Source organism: Rana temporaria, chromosome 11, assembly GCF_905171775.1.
Source record: "Rana temporaria chromosome 11, aRanTem1.1, whole genome shotgun sequence".
Lineage (NCBI taxonomy): Eukaryota > Metazoa > Chordata > Amphibia > Anura > Ranidae > Rana > Rana temporaria.
The window spans coordinates 130,411,108-130,436,486 of record NC_053499.1 but is presented as its reverse complement, the minus strand read 5'-3'; the positions used below and the strand labels follow the sequence as shown (position 1 = coordinate 130,436,486).

Sequence of the window (25,379 nt, the reverse complement as noted above, 5' to 3'; positions counted from 1 at the left end):
TCATTACCTTTTTAGCAAAACCAAAAAATTCCTGATTTACTAATGGAGTTGCACATGTTCACTTTCCACGTTAATTTCCACCTATCTTGAATAAGGGGAAATAAAAATCAACATTCACTTTGCAATTATGTGCAAGGAAAGTTTAAAAAAACACGACTTTTGCTTGCACATGCATGGACAATTAAAAACAGCATCACTTTACCTCATTCACTACGTTAAGAAAGATTTTGTTTGGAAAAGAGAAAATTCACTTAGTTTAGTGAATGAGGTTATGTTGTGCTGACTACAATCATCCAAAAAAAATCGTGAGCGAAAATTCTGTTTCTTTTTTAACTTTCTTTGCACATGATTGAGTATTCTTTGCAAGGTGAACTTTCACTTTCTTTTACCTCATCTCTCTGTGAATTGGGTGTATGGGACTGCCAAGATCCTGGAATTATGAATAGGAAGAACATGCAACAAGTGCAATAGAGAGGCCGCCCCCTTGGACTTTTAAGGCAGAAAATAGAAGGTAATTAAAGTCTGACACACAGCAACTCCAATTGTGGTATGAAGCCTCCGACGGAGGCTTCATACCACGTGATCAGCTGTGAAAAAAATCGATCATCGCGTGAACCAGGAAGTGCCGGTAAACGGCTTTCCTCGGTTCACGCTGACAGGGAGAGCCGATCGGCGGCTATCCCTGTCAGAGGGGGGGTCTGTGCTGATAATCAGCACATTGATTATCAGCACAGCCCCCATCAAAAGATGCCAATCAGTGCTCAACACCTGCCAGCCTGTTCCCTAATAAATGCCTGTCAGTGCCCACAACAGTGCCAATCAGTGCCCAAAAAAGTGCCAATCAGTGCCCCAAAGTGTCAAACAGTGCCACTCAGTAATGCCTGTCAGTAGCTCCTCATCAATGCTGCTTATCCAGTGCCACCTATCTGTGCCCATCAGTTTTTTTCTTTAAATTGACGGTCTTTTTTCGTTTCTAGCACAAAAATGGTGATCAAATACCACCAAAAGAAAGCTCTATTTGTGGGGAGAAAATGATAAAAAATTTGTTTGGGTACAGTGTAGTATGACCGCGCAATTGTCATTCAAAATGTGACAGCGCTGAAAGCTAAAAATTGTCCTGGGCAGGAAGGGGGAAAGTTACCGGTATGGAAGTGGTTAATGAGTCAAAGGCAACTCAGTGACACATTTATTGAGTAGTGGCACTGAGTTGTCTTTTACTCACTAATAGCCAGATTCAGAGAGTGTTACGCCAGCGTATCAGTAGATACGTCGTCGTAACTCTGAATCTACGCCGTCGTAAATTTAAGTGTATTCTCAAATTGAGATACACTTAAATCTAGCTAAGATACGACGGCCTGCGCCGTCGTATCTTAGCTGTCTATTTCCGCCGGCCGCTAGGGGCGTGAACGCTGATTTACGCCTAGAATGCGTAAATCAATGAGATACGCTTATTCACGAACGTATGCTTGCCCGTCGCAGTAAAGATACGCCGTTTACGTAAGGCGTTTTCAGGCCTAAAGTTATTCCACCAAAAAGATGGCGCAGCCAATGTTAAGTATGGACGTCGGAACCGCGTCGAATTTCCAAATTTTTACGTTGTTTGCGCAATTCGTCCGTGAATGGGGCTGGGCGCCGTTCGTTAAAAACGTCAATCACGTCGGGTCACGATTCATTAACATAAAACACGCCCCCCTGTTCCTCATTTGAATTAGGCGCGCTTAGGCCGGCACATTTACGCTACGCCACCGTAACTAAGGGCTTTGTGAATACAGCACTTGCCACTTACAGCGGCGTAGCGTATATGAGATACGCTACGCCTGCCTAACGTTAGGCACAGATACCTGAATCCACTTATTTATTACCTTTATTTTCTGCCTTAAAATTCCAAGGGGGGCGGCCTTCTTCCTATTTACATTTATACCTAAAAGCAGCGCTACTGGGCTGCCTCTTGTGAGAAGCTTTATAGCCCAAATCCCAACAAAATATGTTTTGAATTGAGTGAAGAATGTTTAGAACCGCTATCTGTTTATTTCTATATGTGCCCCTATCTATCTGACAGATGTCAATCATACAGAGCTGGAAGTGAGGCAGGAATCTTATTATATTGCAAATAAAACATGTTTCTTCACAGTGGGGTTAATAACACTGTCAAGTTTGTATGAGGTTCTATCGTTGTCTGTGGCCCCAGTGGGCAGATTTCCCCTCATTCCTTGTTAGGTGTCAAACAGAACAGGAACAGAGGAGGAATCACTTTTAGGGGACACAAATGGCATTTAGACCCAAAAGGAGCTCCAGCTCTTCTAGAAAAAAAAATCCTACAGTTATGTAACTATTAAAGGGGTTGTAAACATTCGTTTTTTATTTTCTAAATAAGATCCTTTAAGCTAGTGCATTGTTGATTCACTTACCTTTTCCTTCCATTTCCCTTCTAAATGTTTTTCTTTCCTTTGTTTTCTCACTTCCTGTTCCTCCTCAGTAAGCTGTTCTGGCTGACTAACCCCCAGCCAGATAATGGGGGCAAGCTTACTGAAGAGGAACAGGAAGTGAGAAATTCAGACAAAGAAAACAAAGAAAAAAAACATTTAGAAGGGAAATCGAAGGAAAAGGTTAGTGAACCAACAATGCACTAGCTTAACTGGTTGCCGACCAGCCGCCGCAGATCTACGGCGGCAGGTCGGCTCTCCTGCGCGAGAGCCCGTAGCTCTACGTCGGCAGGCGAAGCGGGCACTAGGGGCCTGCGTGCCCCCGCTCGCCCCTGACTCGCACGCGTGCCCTGCGGTTGCATTCGCCGCCGGGCACCCGCGATCGCTCGTTACAGAGAAGGAACCGGGAGATGTATGAACAGCGATCAGTCATTTCCCCTAGTGAGTCCACTCTCCCCCTACAGTTAGAACACACCCAGGGAACATACTTAACCCCTTCCCCGCCTCCTAGTGTTAACCCCTTCACTGCCAGTGTCTTTTGTATAGTAATCAATGCATTTTTATAGCACTGATCGCTATAAAAATGCCAATGGTCCCAAAAATGTGTCAAAAGTGTCTGCCATAATGTCGCAGTACCAAAAAAAAAAAAAAAAACGCTAATCGCCGCCATTACTAGTGAAAAAAAAAATATTAATAAAAATGCCATAAAACTACCCCCTATTTTGTAAACGCTATAACTTTTGCGCAAACCAATCAATAAACGTGTTTTTAACGAATATGTAGAAGAATACGTATTGGCCTAAACTTTGTTTATAGTGCAAAAACTAAAGGCCGCAGAGGTGATGAAATACCACCAAAAGAAAGCTCTATTTGTGGGGAAACGCCAATTTTGTTTGGGAGCCACGTCGCACGGCTGCGCAATTGTCAGTTAAAGCGGCGCAGTGCCGAATCGCAAAAAGTGCTCTGGTCTTTGACCAGCAATATGGTCCGGGGGTTAAGTGGTTAAAGGAACCTATTTAGAAAATAAAAAATTAACCTTTACAACCCCTTTAATTTTGAAAAACGATTAGATGGGCACCTTAACGACCACAACATACATGAATATACAATGTAATATTAACATAAAAGCACACACACAGGTTGGACTTGATGGACTTGTGTCTTTTTTCAACCTCACCTACTATGTAACTACAGTATGTAGTTGAATTTTAAGGAAATACAGCAAATTTGCCTTTGCGCACCTTTGAATTCTCTTGGTAATTCTTCAGTTCTAATAGCAGATTTTGCTTCTTCTGACTGAGTTCTCTGACCAGCTCCTGCTCTGCACTTGTATCCATAAGACTTCCGGCAGTTTCTTGGCTGGAGGGAAGATAACCCCTGACTTTGATAGAATAAAGTGAACAGTTACTCACAGCAACAGCATAAACTTTAATGAGATCACATCTATACCAGACGGGCTAAAGCAAAGACCCTAGAGAATAAAATGGCGATTGTTGTCACACGGTATTTGCGCAGCGGTCTTTCAAAAGCAGTTTTTTTGGGAAAAAAATACACTTTCATGAATTTAAAAAAACAGTAAAGTTAGCCCAATTTTTTTGTATAATGTGAAAGATGATGTTACACTAAGTAAATAGATACCGAAGATGTCACGCTTTGAAATTGTGCACACTCATGGAATGGCAACAAATTACCCCATAATAATAAAGACGACGATTAAAAAAACATTTAACGGTTGGCAAGTTATGCCCTGTACACACGATCGGTCCGTCTGATGGACCGTTTTCATCGGTTAACCGATGAAGCCGACTGATGGTCCGTCGTGCATACACACCTAAAAAACGATCGTGTCAGAACGCAGTGACGTAAAACACAACGACGTGCTGAAAAAAAACGAAGTTCAATGCTTCCAAGCATGCGTCGACTTTATTCTGAGCATGCGTGGATTTTTAACCGATGGACGTGTCTACAAATGATCGTTTTTTTCTATCGGTTAGGTATCCATCGGTTAAATTTAAAAACAAGATTGCTTTTTTTTAACCTATGGGGCCCACACACGATCGGTTTGGTCCGATGAAAACGGTCCATCAGACCGTTCTCATCGGTTTGACCGATCGTGTGTACGCGGCATTAGAGTTACAGAGGAGATCTTCTGCTATAATTATTGCTCTCACTCTTAGGCCTAGTACACACGAGAGGATTTATCCACGGATTTGGATCCGATGGAGTGTACTCACCATCGGATCGAAATCCGCGCCGAAATCCCATCGCGATGATGTGTCGCGCCGTCGCCGCGATGATGACGCGGCGACGTGCGCGACGCTGTCATATAAGGAATTCCACGCATGCGTTGAATCATTACGACGCATGAGGGGGATCCATTCGGACGGATTAATCCGGTGAGTCTGTACAGACCAGCGGATCAATCCGTTGGGATGGATTCAAGCGGATAGATTTTAAAGCATGTCTTCAAATTTTTATCCGCTTGAAATCCATCCCAGGGGATAAAAATCCGCGGAAACAGATCCGCTGGATTGTACACACCAGGGGATCTATCCGCTGGAGCCGGTCCACGGATCAATTCCAGCGGATGGATCCTCTCGTGTGTACGGGGCCTAAGCAATACCTCACATGTGTGAGTTGAACATCATTTATATTTCCCGTTGCAACTTACGTATGCGTTTTCTTTTTTGCGCAAGCACGCGGGGACAGGGGCACTTAAAAAAAAAAAAAAAAAAAAGTTTTAAACATTGTCCCTTTAAAAAAAAAAAATCTGATCACTTTTATTGCTGTCACAAGAATGTAAACATCCCTTGTGACAGTAATAGGCAGCGACAGGTACTCTGTATGGAGAGATCAGAGGTCTAAAAGACCCCAAATCCCTCCTTTGCACTTCAAAATATTCAGATCGCCGAAATCTGCATTTCTGAATACCGTCTTTTTTTTTTTTCAATCGGCGCCATTGCCTTTGCCATTGTCCCCTCCCGCTCCTTTAGGATAACAGCTGATCGGCTTTTAGCCGCACCGGTTGTTATCACTAAAAAGCCAACCGCTGGCTCTAAAAAATGGTGCAGCTGCAGGCATCACCCTCTGGTATAACCCCTTCAAGTTGAGAACGCATATTTGCATACCGTCGGCATGAAGGGGTTAATAATGATGGCATATTGCACAATGAAAAAAATTGTTTAGGTTTGGGATTCGTTTTTTAAGTCAATGGTTTCATTTATGTACACATCCACTATAAATGCAAAATCGGGAACAACCACTAGATGTCTCCAGTGGATGACATTGATTTATTAGTATGTGAAATCTTTAAAGCAATATTCACTCTAAAGTGCATAAGTGTAACCACATTGGGGTTGATTTACTAAAGACAAATACACTTTGCACTACAAGTGCACTTGGAAGTGCAGTCGCTGTAGATCTGAAGGGGACATGCAAGTAAAATAAATATAATTTTTGCATGCACATGAATGGATGATAAAATCAGCAGAGCTTCCCCTCATTTCAGATCTTCCCCTCAGATTCACAGCGACTGCACTTCCAAGTGCACTTGTAGTGCAAAGTGGATTTGCCTTTTAGTAAATCAACCCCATTGTGTGCGACTACCACCAGATATCTCCAGCGGTTATAAATGGGGATAGATAAAGTATCCAAAAAAACAAGTGTCCAAAAAAATCAATCATATAAAAAGGTGTAATGTCCATAAACTTCCATCAAAAGGACTTCCAATGGTGCATACGTTGCCTTATCCAGCAAAAAGTGACTATTACGTCGCGTACACACGATCAGGCTTTTGTCCGGCCAAATCACATCGCAAATTCCGACGGAATTCCATCGGAAAAATATAGAACATGTTCTATATCTAAACTCTGATGGAATTACACACAATCGGAAAATCTGTGTCCGTTTACTGCTCCATAGAGGTGAATATTAAGTCTGATTGGGTCGGACCGATCATGTGAAAGGGGCCTTAGGCTGCTTTCACACTGATGCACTGCGATATGCCCAAACCGCAGGTACAGCGCAGTGCATCTGTGTATTTTTTGCGGGTTAGCTGCACTTTGCCATAAACTTCTATTATATCCTGCAGGTGTGGCGCACTTGCTTTCAGCGCAACAAACCCGCAGGTAATAACAGAAGTCTATGGCTCAGTGCTTGATTCCTCTACCAGCAGCTTCATTCACAAAACTGCTGCTCTGGGATGGCGGTCGGCAAACCGTGATCTGGGCTTGCCTACCTGCTATCCCTGAGCAGGAGGCCGAGGGCCACAACAGAGGGCTCCGCGGGCCACATGTGGCCCCCGGGCCAATGGTTGGGCACCCATTCACTAGAAACATCTAGTGGTTGTTCAGGATTCTGCATTTATAGTTGATGTGTACCATAGGGTTTCCTCGGTTTATTATCAATTTTTCACATACATAAGGTTTCATCTTCGTAATTAAACTAATCGCACATGTCTATATGGACTTTACAATAATAATTCTTATCCAAAATTCTGATGTAGGGGTTACATAAAACCTTGCAACATTTTTCGAAGCCAGACCAAATCTCCAGTATGTCAAGATAGCTGGAAACACCTACTCCACCCCAAACTAAAATGAGGGTTAAGTCCATGAAGCAGCAATTCTGTAAACAGAAGAGAACTGTTCATACATGTGCTCTACTGCCACATGATAAGACTAATCATGTCAATGCAAAGCATGTAAGAACATAAGTAGTATGGCTCAAGCACACTCAATAGAGCTTTATTGTGGCACAATAAATTGCAGTGTTTGGAGCAGGGCTCAAGTCCTGCGGGAACACGTGGGAACGGAGTTCCTGCACTTTTTTCACAGCAGGAACTCAGTTCCCTTTGCAGGACTAGAGCAGCCGAGAGCAGCCGAGCTGCCCGAGCCAATCCTTCACTAAGCGGCGATGCCCAGCTCGAGTCACTGTCAGGGGCAGGCGAACCTTAGTAACCCTTTATGTTACAGACCGCTTCCTGTATATGGATTCATAGGGTATTCCGTCACTTCCTCGATGCCGCAATGTCTCCTGGGAGCTTTTGTCATTGTTCCCAGGAGACATTGCGGAGGTCTGCCGCGAGTTATCGCGGGATTTAGAAAGAACTTGCTTATTTATTTATTTTTAAAAAAACATGCGGCTTAGTAATTATGCGTATCATTTTTTTTTTTTTTGGTGGGGGAGTGGATCTTGGGTGGGAGTTCCCACACTTTTTTCCCCAGGACTTGACCCCTGGTTTGGACCATCACCACTGGTCTTTTAACTTCATAACTTATCATAATTATTCCAAAACAAAGCTCTACTGAATGACGCATTGGGGTACTGGTGACAAATCACTACTGTTTGCTCCTAAATGCTGCCATCCATTTAGTCAATACAGCACCTTCCTTCTGGTTCGAATAGCATCAAATGCGAAGTTGGGACATTCTTTTACAAGGTCAAGACAGCAGACACTGAACTTGCACGAATGTTGGAATTGATCGATCAATATTGATTTGACCTCTACTGATACAGACAAAACAAACTGAGCAGTGCACCACAGTCCTTGCATATTGTAATTTGTTATTCACTACATAACAGATGTACATGTAGGATCAGAAGAATACTGTGAGCACACATGGTAAACTTTCCTTACCTTCTCCATCTGTAGAACAACAAATAAGCTGAGTTTTCCCATCCATGCGGTAATCACCTTCCACCACTCCCGCTATAGATGAGGAGAAGTTGTCTTTAAAAATCACCTCACCTGTGCGATCACTGCGGGCATCAACCTGCGCAACAAGCCCAAACAGCAATGATAAATTATACATATAATATTTTTTTCATAAGCAGGTCTTTCACAGCTTATAGTATTGGCAAAAACATGAGAAGGGCTGCTGCGTCACCTATTGGATGCACACTTCTTGGCCCAAAGAGTGAATGCAATTCAAAGAAGATTTGCTATGTTTTATAGGGAACATTTAGAAATGTTACCTGTGCCCAAGCACACTGGAAATATAACCATTTGTCTTGAATTCCTGCTGAAAAACATTAGTGCACTTCCTGACATGAGGGTGCCTAGGCTCTCCTGTGTCTACAATCTCATAGCTGTATGTATCCTGTGCGATCTAAAGCAATGCTGCCTAAGACTGCTAGTTTCAAGAGATTTGGAGTAAGATTCGGTGAGGTCACTTCTGTGCTGCTCACCGTTTTCTAAGCTTGAGGCTCTGCCTCTACAAGATGACCATATTGTATGTCAGTAATGGTGGAAATATCAGCTGCAGGGAGGTCACAGGAATACTGGTGATTGGTCCTTTGCCCTCTGTGTCTTTCTTTATTTTGGGCAGAACTTTTAGAGTTTGGTTCCTCTTTAATGGTGCTGGGGTCTCAAGGCCACCTGCTATACTATAGGGTTATTGATAGGGAAGCACCAAAATTTTGGCTGCCGAAACATATCGGCCTAAAAATTTTAAGAAAAACAAAACACTGATAATGGAGTCGGGGTGTCGTTCGGGAGTGCCCCAGTCCTCTCCTCTCCCTCCTCGCTGCGATCTCCGTAGCTGAACTGCACAGACCGCAGTAACAATGTCCCGCCTCCTGTGACAGACTGAATCAGTTTGACGTGATTACAGGAGGTGGGACATTGTTACTGCGACCAGGGCAATTCAAATTCAAATACAGCACACGGAGATCACTGCTCTGATTCGGGCACTTGCAGGCTGCAAATGATGGGCACTGGTAGGCTGCTGGGCACAAACAGGCTGCATATACTGGGCACTGGTAGGCTGCTGGGCAATGGTAAGACACAGGCAGGCTGCAAATGATGGGCACTGATGAAGCTGCTGGGCACAAACAGGCTGCATATGCTGGGCACTGGTAGGCTGCTGGGCACTGGTGAGGCACAGGCAGGCTTCAAATGATGGGCACTGGTGAAGCTGCTGGGCACAAACAGGCTGCATATGTGGGGTACTTGTAGGCTGCTAGGCACTGGTGAGGCACAGGCAGGCTGCAAATGATGGGCACTGGTGAAGCTGCTGGGCACAAGCAGGCTGCATATGATGGGCACTTGTAGGCTGCTGGGCACTGGCAGGCTGCATATGATGGACACTGGTGAGGCACAGGCAGGCTGCATATGATGGGCACTGGTGAGGCTGCATTGATCTCCTGTACCATGTCTGCAGTCTCTGACCATCTCCTGCATTATATCTGCTAGAGGTGCACCGCATGGAAATTTTGCTAATACTACTAGCAATGTGTTATATAAAAATGTATACATTTTATTTAAAATACATAAAACATTCATTTTCGGTATCGTTTCGGCACCAAAATTTCCTTTCGGTGCACCCCTAGTTATTGAGGCCAATAGATGGGCAGTCAAAGCTGTGTATACCCACATAAAGTCATCATCCAACAGTACACCACAAGTTAAGCAGCAATAATGACACAACACACTCACCTTCCCATTGGACCATCCAGTAATCAGCTCACAGACACCATCGGAGTTAAGGTCAAAGGCATGTATACTCATTGCAAGGTTTTTAGACTGTTAAGAAATAAATATTACAAACACGAGTTTATATCTAAAGTAAGAACCTTGGGTAATTCAAAATAAGCAAATGTTGAAAACTAGGAGATACAGTTTGTAGTTATATGAAAATCTTGAAGATTTTTATATAAAATTTGAGTTTGGCCTGGCCCCACATGCATCTTGGGCCTCTTTGATGGTTAGTAAGGTTGGAAGATCAGCTTCTAGAATATTTGGATCTAGGATTGAAGCACGATACTGAAATGTTCACGGCTGAAAAGAGGTTTAGTCCAAATATACATTTTATTACAGTCAACACGTTCTGGGGTCAAAAATCAAAACCCTTCATTGGGGCTTGTGAAGATATGGGATCAAAATGTGGAGACTCAAGACATCAGACTTTAACATTTCGGTGTGGCGCTTCAGTTTCCAGATCCAAATAATCCATTCACAGCCAGAGGTGATTGTGGTAGCTTTTCAGTTTGTGGAAGCTGCCTACCTACCATCTGGATGCCCCACATGGGTACCATTAGCATACCTATTGACTTTAATATAAATTCTAAACTGTCCTCCATTTTCACCTCAAAGCTTCAGCCCCATCTATGCACTCTCTAAAGCATATCTGCTTCTGGCACAGCAACATCTACAGATGATTTAGTTAAATGTGAACAACCCTTTAAATCTGGAGACTAAGGCCCCTTTCACATTGGAGCGGGAGCCGCGGTGACGGTATAGCGCCGCTAAAAATAGCGGCGCTATACCGCCGGGATTGCCGCGGGAATCGCCCGCTAGTGGTGCGGTATTAACCCCGGCTAGCGGCCGATAAAGGGTTAATACCGCCCGCAATGCGCCTCTGCATCTCCATTACGAACGCTAGTTTTATCAGACCGAGTGCTTCTGTCTCGTACTTGATTCAGAGCATGCGTTGAATTTTGTGTGTTGGAATTGTCTATACACGATTGGAATTTACGAGAACGGATTGTGAACCAGTTCTCAAATTTTTGTTATTGGAAACTCCGACAGAAAATGTCCGATGGAGCCTACACACGGTCGGAATTTCCAACAACAAGCTCCCATCGAACATTTGTTGTCGGAAAGTCTGACCGTGTGTACGTGGCATTAGAGTCTGCAAAAGACTTGACAGAGGTAGAGGTTCAACTTGCAGCAGGACAACGACCCTAAACATACAGCCAGAGCTACAAGATTAAAGCATATTCACATGTTAGAATGGTCCAGTCAAAGTAGAATGGTCATATTTATATCAGCAAAAATAACCATAGCCAGGAATTGGAGGTCCGCTGCCCTACAATTTGAATTAAATGAAAGGTTGACAGCATTGGTGCAGGATAAGATGAAGCTATTTCACAAAGTATGGGACCTGTGGATTAGATATCTCACAAATGACCCCAGGACGCTAGCTACCTAGATCTATTATAACTAGATAGGTTTCTGGGCACGGAGCCGTGGTTCCTCGACCCCCCCCCCCCCAACCCTTCCTTCTCTGCTTTGTTCCCCCTATTTCTTTTTCCCTACTTTTCTTTCTAGAACTACTCACTATTGGGTCTTTAATTAGACCATACAGTTACGGTTAACTCTGCTGTTCACCCTCAGCAGGTCATTGTTCACTAGGGCAGTTTAGGGTGATGCCCACGCGATCAGAGGAATTGGGCCCCCCCCCCCCGATAGAAGGATGGGAAGTTGACTCTTCCCAGTGGGTATACAGTGGGGATCGAAAGTTTGGGCACCCCAGGTAAAAATTTGAATTAATGTGCATAACGAAATCCAAGGAAAGATGGAAAAATCTCCAAAAGGCATCAAATTACGGATTCGTCATTCTTATAGTATGACAAAAAAAAGTTAGATTTTATTTTCATCATTTACACTTTAAGAATTACAAAAAAAAAAAAAATTACATCTGCAAAAGTTTGGGCATCCTGCAGAATTTATAGTATGCACTGCCCCCTTTGCAAAGCTGAGACCTGCCAGTGTCATGGATTGTTCTCAATCATCGTCTGGGAAGACCAGGTGATGTCAATCTCAAAGGTTTTAAATGCCCAGACTCATCTGACCTTGCCCCAACAATCAGCACCATGGGTTCTTCTAAGCAGTTGTCTAGAAAACTGAAACTGAAAATAGTTGACGCTCACAAAGCTGGAGAAGGCTATAAGAAGATAGCAAAGCGTTTTCAGATGTCAATATCCTCTGTTCGGAATGTAATTAAGAAATGACAGTCATCGGGAACAGTGGAAGTTAAAGCAAGATCTGGAAGACCAAGAAAAATATCAGACAGAACAACTCGCAGGATTGTGAGAAAAGCAATTCAAAACCCACGTTTGACTGCACGATCCCTCCAGAAAGATCTGGCAGACACTGGAGTTGTGGTACACTATTCCACTATAAAGAGATACTTGTACAAATATGGTCTTCATGGAAGAGTCATCAGAAGAAAACCTCTTCTACGTCCTCACCACAAAAATCAGCGTTTGAACTTTGCAAATGAACATATAGACAAGCCTGATGCATTTTGGAAACAAGTTCTGTGGAACGATGAGTTTAAAATATAACTTTTTGGCTGGAATGAGCAAAGGTACGTTTGGAGAAGAAAGGGCACAGAATTTAATGAAAAGAACCTCTGTCCAACTGTGAAGCATGGGGGTGGATCAATCATGCTTTGGGGTTGTATTGCAGCCAGTGGCACAGGGAACATTTCACGAGTAAAAGGAAAAAATGGATTCAATAAAATTTCAGCAAATTTTGGATGGTAACTTGATGCCATCTGTGAAAAAGCTGAAGTTAAAGAGAGGATGGCTTCTACAAATGGATAATGATCCTAAACACACCTCAAAATCCACGGGGGATTACATCAAGAGGCGTAAACTGAAGGTTTTGCCATGGCCTTCACAATCTCCTGACCTCAACATAATTGAAAATCTATGGATAGACCTTAAAAGAGCAGCGCGTGACAGACAGAACAGAAATCTCAAAGAACTGGAAGACTTTTGTAAGGAAGAATGGGCAAAGATACCTCAAACAAGAACTGAAAGACTCTTTTGAAAGTGTAAATGATGGAAATAAAATCTAACTTTTTTGACATATTATAAGAATGTCTAATCTGTAATTTGATGCCTTTTGGAGATTTTTCCATCTATCTTTCCTTGGCTTTGTTATACACATTAATACAAATTTTTACCTGGGGTGCCCAAACTTTCAATCTCCACTGTATTACCCGATAGGGCCTGGGATAGGATACGATACGTGTTTAGGGCCTTCACAACCATATACAGGGCCTGTATATGGTTTATTGTTGTGCTATTGTATTTCAGCCCACATTGGGGGGTCATATTTAATATTTAAAGCAATGCTAATGGGACTCACCAATGTTATGGACTAATCTATATACGATTCCCTGGATATGTTAAATACTGTACAATGAAAAGCTGAGATTTTCTTTTTATATTTTGTATGCAAAACTTTCATAATAACTATTGAAACAAAAGTAGAATGGGCAAAATGTCACTCTCTAGACTTGCAAAGCTGGTAGAGACATACCCAAAAAGACTTGCAGCTGTAATTGCAGCGAAAGGTGGTTCTACAAAGTATCGCCACGCCACACTTTTCACATATTTATTTGTAAAAAAAAAAAAAAAAAACTGAAAACCATTTATCATTTTCCTTCCACTTCACAATTATGTACCACTTTGTGTTGGTCTATCACAGGGGTGGCCAACCAGTGGCCCGGGGGCCACATGTGGCCTGCGGAGCCCTCTGATGTGGCCCGCGACCTCCTGCTCTGGAATATCGGGTTGGCAAGCCCAGATCACAGGTTGCCAATTTGCCATACCACAGCATCAGTGTTGTGATTGAAGCTGGTAGAGGAAGAAAGCGGCTGCGGACTAGAGCCCCATAAGCTGATGTTTCCTCTATAGCGCCGGGTTTGCCACAGAAGGAGTCTATGGCAAAGTTCAGCTAACCCGCAGAATAGACACAGGTGCACTACGCTGCACCCGCAGTGTGGGCAAACCGCAGCACATCAGTTGAAAGCAGTCTTAGGCCCTTTTCACATGATCAGTCCGACCAAATGGGACCCTCAATTCACCTCTACAGAGTGACAGATGTCCATTTACGCTCGCCTACCTCCAATCCAAAAAACAGAAGGGAATTTGTCCCCTTCCATCTGGGCAGATTGGAGGGCCCATAGAGTAGCTGTGACCTGTCATCCGCACGCCCCTGCTCATTGTGGCCCACGACTGGTTACCAAGTTGCTTAAGTGGCCCTTGCTATTCAAAAGGTTGGGCACCCCTGGTCTATCACATAAAATCCCCAATGAAATACATTTACGTTTTTGGTTATAACTAATACACTGGTTTACTTCCTCCATCAGCTCATCCCCCCACAACTATTACCTTTTGTATCAATTGACCCTCCCTTTTTAGATTGTAAGCTCTAATGAGCAGGGCCCTCTGATTCCTCTTGTACCAAATTGTAATGTAATTGTAATCTCTGCCTTTAGTTTGTTAAGTGCTGCGCAAACTGTTGGCGCTATATAAATCCTGAATATGAAATGAAATAAATTCTAGTGCCTGGCATATTAACACACCCACCTTTATCCTCCAATATCGTGACATGCGGTCATACACTCCCACGGTGCCATTGGAAAGAGCATACCCAAATCGACTAGAGTACATGGGGCACATCGCTGTGATTGTCTGAAAGAAGAAAATATTAACATCTTTCATTAACCTGTAACCCGTCAGGAGTCAAACAAATGCCCACACACTGCTAAGGTTTTTCTGCCATTATCAATAAACTTTATTAAAACCACTGCATGGTCATTCTTACATTGTTGTTCCTGCCCTCGTTTAGGGCTAAATCATACAGATTAATGTCACAGAGGATACATTGAATACATATAATACAATGCTTGTGGTGGTTAAGCTACAACTTCCACATGTAAACCATTTAATAAAAATAATATCCAAAAAATAAAATGAAGAAGAAGATGAAAAATATGTGTGCTGTCAAAAAATCTCCATATAAAACTACTTTTAACCACTTAGGATCCGCCTGCCGTCAATTGACGGCTACAGCGCGGATCCCAAAAGCCAACACGACGTCAATTGACGTCCGCCCCTTTGGGCGGTCCCCGCGCGCGCTCCAGAGCGCGCAGCGGGGAAAATCTGTGTTGGCCGTGTCCGTGTAAACATATGAGATCATCTCTCATTGCCGTTTTACACAGAGACAGCGGTGCTGTCTCTGGAGAGGAGACCGATCTGTGTCTCTTGTACATAGAGACACAGATCGGTCACCTCCCCCAGTCACCCCCCTCCACCTACAGTTAGAACACTTTATAGGAAACATATTTAACCCCTTCCTCACCCCCTAGTGTTAACCCCTTCAATGCCAGTCACATTTATACTGTAATTAGTGCATATTTATAGCACTGATCGCAGTATAAATGTGAATGGCGCCAAAAATGTGTCCGATGTGTCCGCCATAACGTCGCAGTCCCAATAAAAATCGCAGATCGCCGCCATATCTAGTAAAAAAATAAATAATAAAAAATAATAATTCTGTCCCCTATTTTGTAAGCGCTATAACTTTTGCGCAAACCAGTCGCTTATTGCGATTTTTTTTTTTTTTTACCAAAAATATGTAGAAGAATATGTATCGGTCTAAACTGAGAAAAAAAAATGTGTTTTTTTTTTTAAATTGGGATATTTATTATAGCAAGAAGTAAAAAATATTGTATTTTTTTCAAAATTGTCGCACTTTTTTGTTTATAGCGCAAAAAATAAAAACCGCACAGGCGATCAAATACCACCAAAAGAAAGCTCTACTTGTGGGGAAAAAAGGACGTCAATTTTGTTTGGGAGCCACGTCGCACGACCGCGCAACTGTTAGTTAAAGCGACGCAGTGCCGAAAGCTGAAATTTCACCTGGGCAGGAGGGGGGTATATGTGCCCAGTAAGCAAGTGGTTAATAATTCTTTATAGTCAAACAAAAAGCCATATATTATGGTAAAAATCTAATTATTATGGAAAGTTGAAAAAGCTCTTTAAATAATTTGTTTTCTATAAATATATACTTTGAAGTAAAGATAGGATTATTCCAAAATGTGCATAGAGAGAAACAAAAAAAAACACTAGATATGTTGTTTATGTTACAACTTGCACAGAATGCACTAGAAGATTGTGAGATCAGCTTATGCCCCGTGCACACGATCGTTTTTTTCCGTCGGGTTTTTCTGACTTAATTCGCTAAAGCCGTCTTGCATACACACGGTCACACCAAATTCCGACCATCAAAAACGCAGTGACGTACAACACTACGACGAGCCTAGAAAAATTAAGTTCAATGCTTCCGAGCATGCGTCAAATTTTTTCCGAGCATGCATATTTTTTCTCCGTCGGAATTTCATACAGATGAACGGAATTTGCGATAGAATTTTTTCCGTCAGAGAAAAAGAGAACACGTTCTCTTTCTTACCTTGTCGGAATTTCCGAAGGAAAAAGTCAGGTGGGGCATACAGACGGTTGAAATATCCGATGAAAAAATTCCGTCTGACTTTTTCCATCGGAAATTCCGACCGTGTGTACGCGGCATTAGAGATCATTTATATTTTATTAAGACAAAGAAAACATTTGGTGTGTAGAGACATTTTGTTCACATCCATGATTCCGATTTGAACTCTTTAAAAATACAAATTATAGAGAATATTGATAATTTCATTAGGGGCGGAGGCAGATTTTCCATACTGGGCAGGTGTTTTTTTGTTTTGTGTTTTTTTTTAACATTTGTATTCATAATGGTTTAAACGTTGCATGGGATAGTCATTATAAATGATAAACAGTTTATGCTTTTCCCTCAAAGTAGATATTTCTTCACCCCAAAGTAGATATTTATAGAAACTTATTGATTTAAAGACATCCAAAATTCCATATTCATTTGATTATAACATAAAACATATTAATAATTTACAGGATTTATATAATGCCAATAGTTTTTTTTTTTTAGAAAATAAAGGGATACAGAGCAGTTTCATTATGTGAGCTTATAATCTAAAATAGAGGGGCAAGTGGTACTAAAAAGTAATAACTGTAGGGGATAAGCTGATGGAGAAAGTGGATTCATAGAATACATTAAGGTGATAAAACAGGAGGGTTTACAACCTCTTTAAAGCGGGGGTTCACCCAAATATCAACTTTCTGTCACTAGATCCAGCATACTGCTGACATCTGCAGTATGCTGGATTTTTTTTTTGTACTTATCATTTTAACAGTCTTTCTTCTCCGGCACCGAGCGGCGTATCCTTCCGGGTATAGGCGTTCCTAAATCAAGCGCAGTTGATTGACGGGCTTGGATAGCGCGTCACACCTTCCGAAAATAGCCAACGTGACTCTCGGCAATTTACGGCGCCTGCGCAGTCAGCTCTACACGACAGGCGCAGGCGCCGTATAGCGCCGTAAGCAGCCGAGAGTCACGTTGGCTATTTCCGGATGGTGTGACGCGCTATCCAAGCCCATCAATCAACTGCGCTTGATTTAGGAACGCCTACTCCCCGAAGGATTCCCCGCTCGGAGCCGGAGAAGAAAGACCGCTAAAACGATAAGTACAAAAAAAAATCCAGCATACTGCAGATGTGAGCAGTATGCTGGATCTAGTGACAGAAAGTTGATTTTTGGATGAACCTCCGCTTTAAGTTGAGTAGCTGAGAGCTAGCTGAGGTGTTAAAGTCACAGAGAATGATGATGGTGGGCATTTCAGGAGAGAAAGTAGGGTAACCAGGAGGCTAATAGATCACTGCAATCCTCAGAGAAAGAAAAAGATAATACAATATGTTAAAAATAATAGAGTGAGCTTCAAAAAGGGAAAAACCATAGAGAGGGAGGTGTAATGCCGCGTACACATGATTGGTCCATCCAATGAAAACGGTCTGATGGACTGTTTTCATCAGTTAACCGATGAAGCCGACTGATGGTCCGTCGTGCCTACACACCATCGGTTAAAAAAATAATCGTGTCAGAACGCGGTCACGTAAACCACGTACGACGGCACTATAAAGGGGAAGTTCAAATACAATGGCGCCACCCTTGGGGCTGCTTTAGCTGATTTTGTGTTACCGCGTGTTAGTAAAAGACGATTTGTGCTTTTCTGTCTGTTACAGCGTGATGAATGTGCTATCTCCATAACGAACGCTAGTTTTACCAGAACGAGCGATTCCGTCCCCTAATTTAGTCTGAGCATGCGTGGATTTTTAACCGATGGACGTGCCTACAAACGATCGTTTATCTTTTCTATCGGTTAAGTATCCATCGGTTAAATTTAAAACAAGATTGATTTTTTTTAACCTATGGATAAATAACCGATGGGGCCCACACACGACCGGTTTGGTCCGATGAGAACGGTCCATCAGACCGTTCTCATCGGTTTGACCGATCATGTGTACGCGGCATAAGAAGAATAGGCCGCCAGTTGGAGGAGGCAATAATAAAAAGTGGAAGTTAGATGTATTTATGGGTCCAGACCCTAAAAAGTTAACAGATATAGGGGGTCAAGGTTGGGAACGGAATGCCCAAATTCGGTGCGTAGCACGTGGCGAAGCTGGAGGTAATTGACAGGGATTTTTAAAATTTTCAATGATGTCTAAAATAAAAAATGCCACACACCTTAAAGCGGGAGTTCACCCATAAATTTGTTTTTACCCTTAGATTGATGCTCATTTTGTCTAGGGGAATCAGCTAGTTGTTTTAAAATCTTCTCCGCCGCTTCCGGGTATGGTCTTCGTGACTGGGCTTCCTATTTTGATTGACAGGCTTCCGACGGTCGCATCCATCGCGTCACGAGTAGCCGAAAGAAGCCGAACGTTGGTGCGGCTCTATACTGCGCCTGCGCACCGACGTTCGGCTACTTTCGGAAAATCGTGACGCGATGGATGCGACCGTCGGAAGCCTATCGGAAGACTGTCAATCAAAATAGAAACGCCCAGTCCCGCAGCCCATACCCGGAAGCGCCGGAGAAGATCGCTCTCTACAACGGTAAGTACAGCTTCGATTTTAAAACAACTAGCCGATTCCCCTAGACAAAATGAGCAGGAATCTAAGGGTAAAAAATGTTATTTCCGGGTGAACCTCCACAAGAGGATAGCCGGAAAAAGCGGGTAATTTTTTACTATAAAGCCTTCAACGTGTCCTGACATCTGTACAATTAGTTATCATTTTAATAATTTTGTATGTACATTCTGTTCCACAAACAGGCACAGAGACTATAAAAGTCTGTGACATTTTCTAATCCTAAAAGTAGAAGCATTGGAGTCTCCACATTGTGTTTTCATCATAATAATTACCATACTACTTTCTTTGTAACACTTTTCATCTTAGCTTTTCTAAGCAGCCAAGCATGATAAGACTTGCATATGGACATCACAGTAGCATATAGAAAAAGTCACAACTAATAAACCTTACCTCTGTCTCTGTCATCTCAGCAACAAGCTCATCTTCTTTGAAGACTCTTATATCAAAGTCTTCAGATCCAACAAGTAGCTGAAATTTGTCATTTAAAAATATTAGTATGAAAACTTGCATGCATGTGGAATGTAGATTTAGAAACTAGAATAATATTTAAATGTGTTAATTTTGTAAAAATACTATGTTCTAGATCATGGATCTCCAAATTGCGGCCCGGGGGCCAGATGCGGCCCTTTGCTTGCCTCTATCTGGCCCTTGGGACTTTATTTCTCCAACTGACACCAAGGATGAGGCACTATTTCTCCCACTGACACTACTGGCACTACTCCTCCTGCTGATACAAACGGTGGGGCACTATTCCTCCCACTGACACTGTTAACCACTTCAGCCCCGGACCATTTTGCTGGTCACTTTTTGCGATTTGCCACTGCGTCGCTTTAACTGACAATTGCGCGGTCGTGCGACGTTGCTCCCAAACAAAATTGGCGTCCTTTTTTCCCCACAAATAGAGCTTTCTTTTGATGGTAATTGATCACCTCTTCGGTTTTTATTTTTTGCGCTATAAAACAAAAATAGAGCGACAATTTTTCTCAGTTTAGGCCGATATGTATTCTTCTACATATTTTTTGTAAAAAAATGAATAAAATAAAAAATCGCAATAAGCGTTTATTGATTGGTTTGCGCAAAAGTTATAGCGTCTACAAAATAGGGGATAGATTTTTGTCATTTTTATTAATATTTTTTTTTTTTACTAGTAATGGCGGCGACCTGCGATTTTTATCGGTACTGCGACCTTATGGCGGATACTTTTGACACATTTTTGGGACCATTGGCATTTATATAGCGATCAGTGCTATAAAAATGCATCGATTACTGTAAAAATTCCACTGGCAGCGAAGGGGTTAACACTAGGGGGCGAGGAAGGGGTTAATTATGTTCCCTCATTGTGTTCTAACTGAAGGGGGGTGGGACTGACTAGCGGAAATGACAGATCGCTGTTCATACATTGTATGAACATGCGATCAGTCATTTCTCCCCCTGAAAGGACCGGGAGCTGTGTATTCACACACACAGCTCCCGGTTCTCGCTCTGTAACGAGCGAACGCGCGTGCCTGGCGGTGATCGCGCCCGCCGGGCACACGCATCGGCACCAGGGGGGAGCGGGGGGCGCCCCTAGTGGCTGAAATGCAAAATCACGTGATTTTGCGCAGCCGAGCCGACCTGCCGCCGTAAAACTACGGTGGGCGGTCGGCAAGAGGTTAAAGTGATACTATCGCTTCCATTGATACCAACCATGGTGCAGTATTCCTCCCACTGACACCATCGATGGGGCACTATTCCTTCCATTGATACCAAGCATGGGACACTATTCTTCCTGCTAAAACCAAAAATGTTAAAACTAATGATGGGGCAATGTTTACTCCCACTGATGCCAGGACATTTTCTACTCACACTGGCCACAGTTCGGCCACCGTAAAGTCCGAAGGACACTAAACTGGCCCTTTGTTTAAAAAGTTTGAAGACTCCTGTTCTAGATCACCAGAATAATTCAGATTTCCTACTATGAAATATAATAAAAAACAAACACAGGGAACACTGTGTACTCTCTGAAAGCAGTATTCATAAGGAAATGTAACATGAACAGACATACAGCATTTAGTAAAGCAAGACAAAAGTAAAATTATAGTAAACAATCACAACCAATTAATCTTTCATCATCTGAAAGAAGTCAAAGCAATAAAAGATGATTGCTCCTTCATGAAGATTCAGCGATGGCGAGAGCATTCATGTGTGGCCTATGGGGGCACAATGGGGAAATTTATGTAGCTTTCCTGCCGACTTTCTCCCCACCATTTTTATCACTGTGCATGTCACAGTCAAGTGTCTTTTCCCCTCCAGGTTCAGCTTTTTTTTTTTTTTCCCCATACAAAACTGACGGATGGAGCATGACAGTAATGGCCGTGAGGGGAAAGGGACAGAGAAGGTGGCCCAGAACCATAAAATTGAAATGTAATCTGTTCAGAGCTAGTTATATGAAACCTATGAGAGACATATAAGGCCATTGTTGCCGACTTTCCTCAGTGGAATAAAACGGACTTTGATGCCTAGTACACACGATCGGTTTTCCCGACGGTCAAAAGACCGCCGGGAAAACAGGGAAACGGCTCTGTGCCTTTTCCCCTGTACACACGGCCGGTTTTCCCAACAAGAAAACTGCCAGGAGAACTTTGGTTGGGAAAACCGTCCGTGTATGCTCCCTTGCAGTGTTTGCCATTTGATTCATTTGCACATTTTGAACTTTATTGGTTACATTGGTTCATGGGCACATGCTATACATGCTATACACCGACGCGTTTCGGCTAAGAAGCCTTCGTTAAAGAAAATGCTTTGATGAAGGCTTCTTAGCCGAAACGCGTCAACGTATAGCCTGTACCCGTGTATCCATGTAACCAATCAAGTACTTTTATTTAAAGCGGAGCTCCACCCTAAAGTGAAGTCCCGCTGATCGGAACCCTCCCCCCCTCCGGTGTCACATTTGACACCTTTCAGGGGGAGGGGGGTGCAGATACCTGTCTAAAGACAGGTATTTGCACCCACTTCCGGCCACACAGTCTCGGGCAGACTGCGGGCATGACGTCACCTCCCGTCCCCCCCGTTGTGTTCTGGGAACACTCGGCTCCCAGTACACAGCGGGAGCCAATCGGCAGGCGTAGCGCGACTCGCGCATGTGCCGTATGGAACCGGCAGTGAAGCCGGAGCGCTTCACTTCCTGGTTCCTCACCAAGGATGGCAGGGGGGCAGCAGAGTGACGAGCAATTTTCTGCTGTCGAAAATGACATCTTACATTAAAGTGAGAAGCAGGGGTGCTGACTTCTTACCTCTTCTCCCATGCAGCCAGCGAGTTGAGAAGTTTGGGGGGGGGGGGGCCGAAAATGACTTCTCACCAGGTGGAGCCTCTGGTAATTTGGGGGGCCCTCCGCAGCTTTGCGGGGCCCTAAGTGGCTTGCATAGTGAGCCTATAGGGCGGATCGGCCCTGGATGTGCATGTCCAATAAAAACATGATTTGATGATTCAATGGCCAGAGAAATGTATCAATAAAATTTAGTGTGCATGAAGTATAAAACTCTTACCTCGTTCTTCCCATCACCATCAAAATCACACAAGGCTAATGAGCGAACATTATCACCGGTCACCTAAAATGAGAATATATTGGTTGTTAGAGAACATTAATGTCAACTTTAATGCATTTTCTTCCCCTCATTCTTCTGCAAGTATAAATACATCTACAACAGTTTGGTTTTAGAGACATTTTTGAGCAATCCAAAAGCGGGAAGTTAGAGTCTCCCAGCATCCCCCAGTTTGGTGCAGCTTCAGGCCTGGAAGCCCATTGGTAGCAATGTCTTGGAAAGGCCAGGACTAAATAGCGGTGGAAAAAGATGAGCAGATATAAATCTTTCTACAGCAAACGTATGTTAAATGGGCTTTAAGCACTCACATATACCAAGTGAATCCTCCTACATAAGTTGTACCTGTCTATCTGCGGCCCTCTCTTCTCTACACCTGTTTGAAGTGCTGAATTTATAAAGCTTGTCTGAGAATACAGAAAAAAAAGGGGGCAGAGAGCTGAAGTTACACTCTGCAGAGCTCAGTAAGGAGAACTCTGAGAGCACACACAGGATCAGAGCTGAGGCTGGCAATCAGCTGGGACTCCCTCCCGTCACCATTTTTCTCTTGGTGTCAAGAGAACTTGTCAGAGCGATTCATGCTGATAGTGGAGGAATGAAGCAGCAGACAGAAATTACACCATTCGCTCTTAATTAAGACAAGTACACACTATAGGGGGATATGCTTTGTTCATATTTCATATCTGAAGTTTACAACCACTTTAAGGCACACATATCTTCCAGTGTGCCCTCTCCCAGGACTGACAAGTTCAGGCTCCAGTCACTGCACCTGGCAACCCTACGGTCATGTCCCCTGCCACTTCCTGGGAGCCCTGAGGAAGTTGTCAAACGCAACACGTCCGGGGGTCAGGAGCCTTCTTATCACGTTGCTCGCTGTGGTCCCATACACTCGTTTTGATGCTGTGATGCCATGTTTCCAATGCCTTAACTTATCAGCTAATATGTGAGTAGCCTGTACGTTTTACACTGAATTAAATTCATTTGAACCCTACGGAAGCTCTTAGATTTTATTTTATCTCTCTGCATGTTCCGGGTTATGTTTTTGGCGGCTACACTGAGTAATACTGTGCTTCCTGGTCTTTTCTGAAGATTATCAAACATCATTGTGTTATCCGGTGTTCCAATTGAATTTAAAAAGCCCATTTGACCTTCTGGTAAAACAGGGGTCAAAAGCTGAGGTGAGAGTACCCATCTTCACTGGTGGAGGGATCACATCTTGAATCTTTGGTGTACTTTAACACACGTGGTGGAGTTTTTATGAATTTGGACGCATGATTTTTTCTTTGGACTTTCACATACTGTATTTGCTGGCGTATAAGACTACCTTTTACACTTAAAAAAACTGGCCAAAAAGCAGGGGTCGTCTTATACGCCGGGTCAGCTGCTCGGATGCCTGCTGGATGTGCCGTAATACTGTATGTAGCTTTGGCTACATACAGTATATACCGCTAAACCAATCCTGGTGAGCGATGTATTCAATTGAATACAGAGCCTGCTCGGATTGGGGTAACAACCTCTGCCAATCCGAGTGCCTACATACATATTGGCTTTGAGAGTCAGAGAGGCGTGGACTGATGATGTTACAGCCTCTGCCAATCCAAGCAGGCTTTGTATTCATTAATAGAATACATCGATCACCGTGATTGGCTCCATCTCCAGCAAGAATGAAGAAGAATATGGCTCCAGAAGAAAGAAATATGAAGCATCGGAATGGGGGTCGTCTTATACGGTGAGTACAGGCAAAAAAATCTTTAAAAAAATTTAAATTAGGGGGTCGTCTTATACGCCTGGTCGCCTTATACGCCGGAAAATACGGTACTCATTTTAAAGTTTATTTTAAAAAATTCATTATTAAATTTTACATCATTTATCTTTTTTGGTTTGCGCTGCACTGCCTTCTATTTTCAGTTTCACTGTGGGATTTTGTGATTATCCTTTTTTGTGTTCAGTTAGCATCCTTATGAATTACAACTTTTAGTTGTTCTTCATTCTTACAGCCATCAATTAATTATTTTATTATTTTAAACACTCTTTTGATCTTTATATATTTTTGCGCTGATTGCACCCCAATTTTGACACATTTTTTGTAAATGTGTTTTAGGCACTTACAGTCCAAAATAAGTCATTTCCTTTGCAGTCAAATCCTTGCAAGGCACAGTTTCCACCAATGATGGCAAGGGGGCAACTGACATCTCCCAGGCTGCCCAGGACTACTGAATTAGCTCCATCTGCAATCTAAAAAAAAAAACATATTACTAACATCATAGTGAGAGACATATGTTCTCTTTATAACACAAGCAACAGATTCAGCATAGTACACTTGTTTCAGTTAAGGAAAATTAATGCAGTGAAAAATTATATTTTATTTTAATTGTGAATTAAATAATAAGAGTGAATATACACATCTTTGCAGCAAAGAAGGATGAGGGGGAAAGTATTCTTGCTGCAGCACATACTACCAGTCACAGCACACCCGATGAAGTGTATAGGACACAAGTCTTAAACGCAAGGCCTATGGGCCAAATCCGGCCCGCCAGACCATCTCATCTCGCATCTCTCCTGCAGCTGCGACAACCCCCTTGTCCCCGCCCCCATCTTATCTCAGCAGTCGGCAGCAGAGAGGAGGACAGAACCCCTACGCCAGATCCTGCATTTCTCCATGCAGCCACAGCACCCTCTCATCTCTGCCTTCCCTGGTCTCAGCATTCAGCAAAGTCTGCCAGCTGACGCCAGCCCTCCTCTGGTCCTCCTCCAGACCCTGTACTTTCTGCTTCCTAGCTCTGCCCCCAGTTTCTTCCC

General features: G+C 43.0%; 1 protein-coding gene across 2 annotated transcripts in view; it reads right to left on the bottom strand.

The window, feature by feature from the left end:
* BBS2 (Bardet-Biedl syndrome 2) overlaps positions 1 to 25,379 on the bottom strand; it is a 65,445-nt gene that overhangs the window by 21,507 nt on the left and 18,559 nt on the right. The window contains exons 4-10 of one of the 2 annotated variants that reach the window (XM_040329151.1): positions 24,690 to 24,815; positions 22,527 to 22,589; positions 19,392 to 19,469; positions 14,532 to 14,636; positions 9,862 to 9,948; positions 8,062 to 8,197; positions 3,665 to 3,804 (exon numbers count right to left, since the gene is read on the bottom strand). In XM_040329151.1, coding sequence (XP_040185085.1) covers positions 3,665 to 3,804; positions 8,062 to 8,197; positions 9,862 to 9,948; positions 14,532 to 14,636; positions 19,392 to 19,469; positions 22,527 to 22,589; positions 24,690 to 24,815 — 735 coding nt within the window. The remainder of the gene's footprint in view (positions 1 to 3,664; positions 3,805 to 8,061; positions 8,198 to 9,861; positions 9,949 to 14,531; positions 14,637 to 19,391; positions 19,470 to 22,526; positions 22,590 to 24,689; positions 24,816 to 25,379) is intronic. The other variant, XM_040329150.1, reaches the window with a different exon arrangement.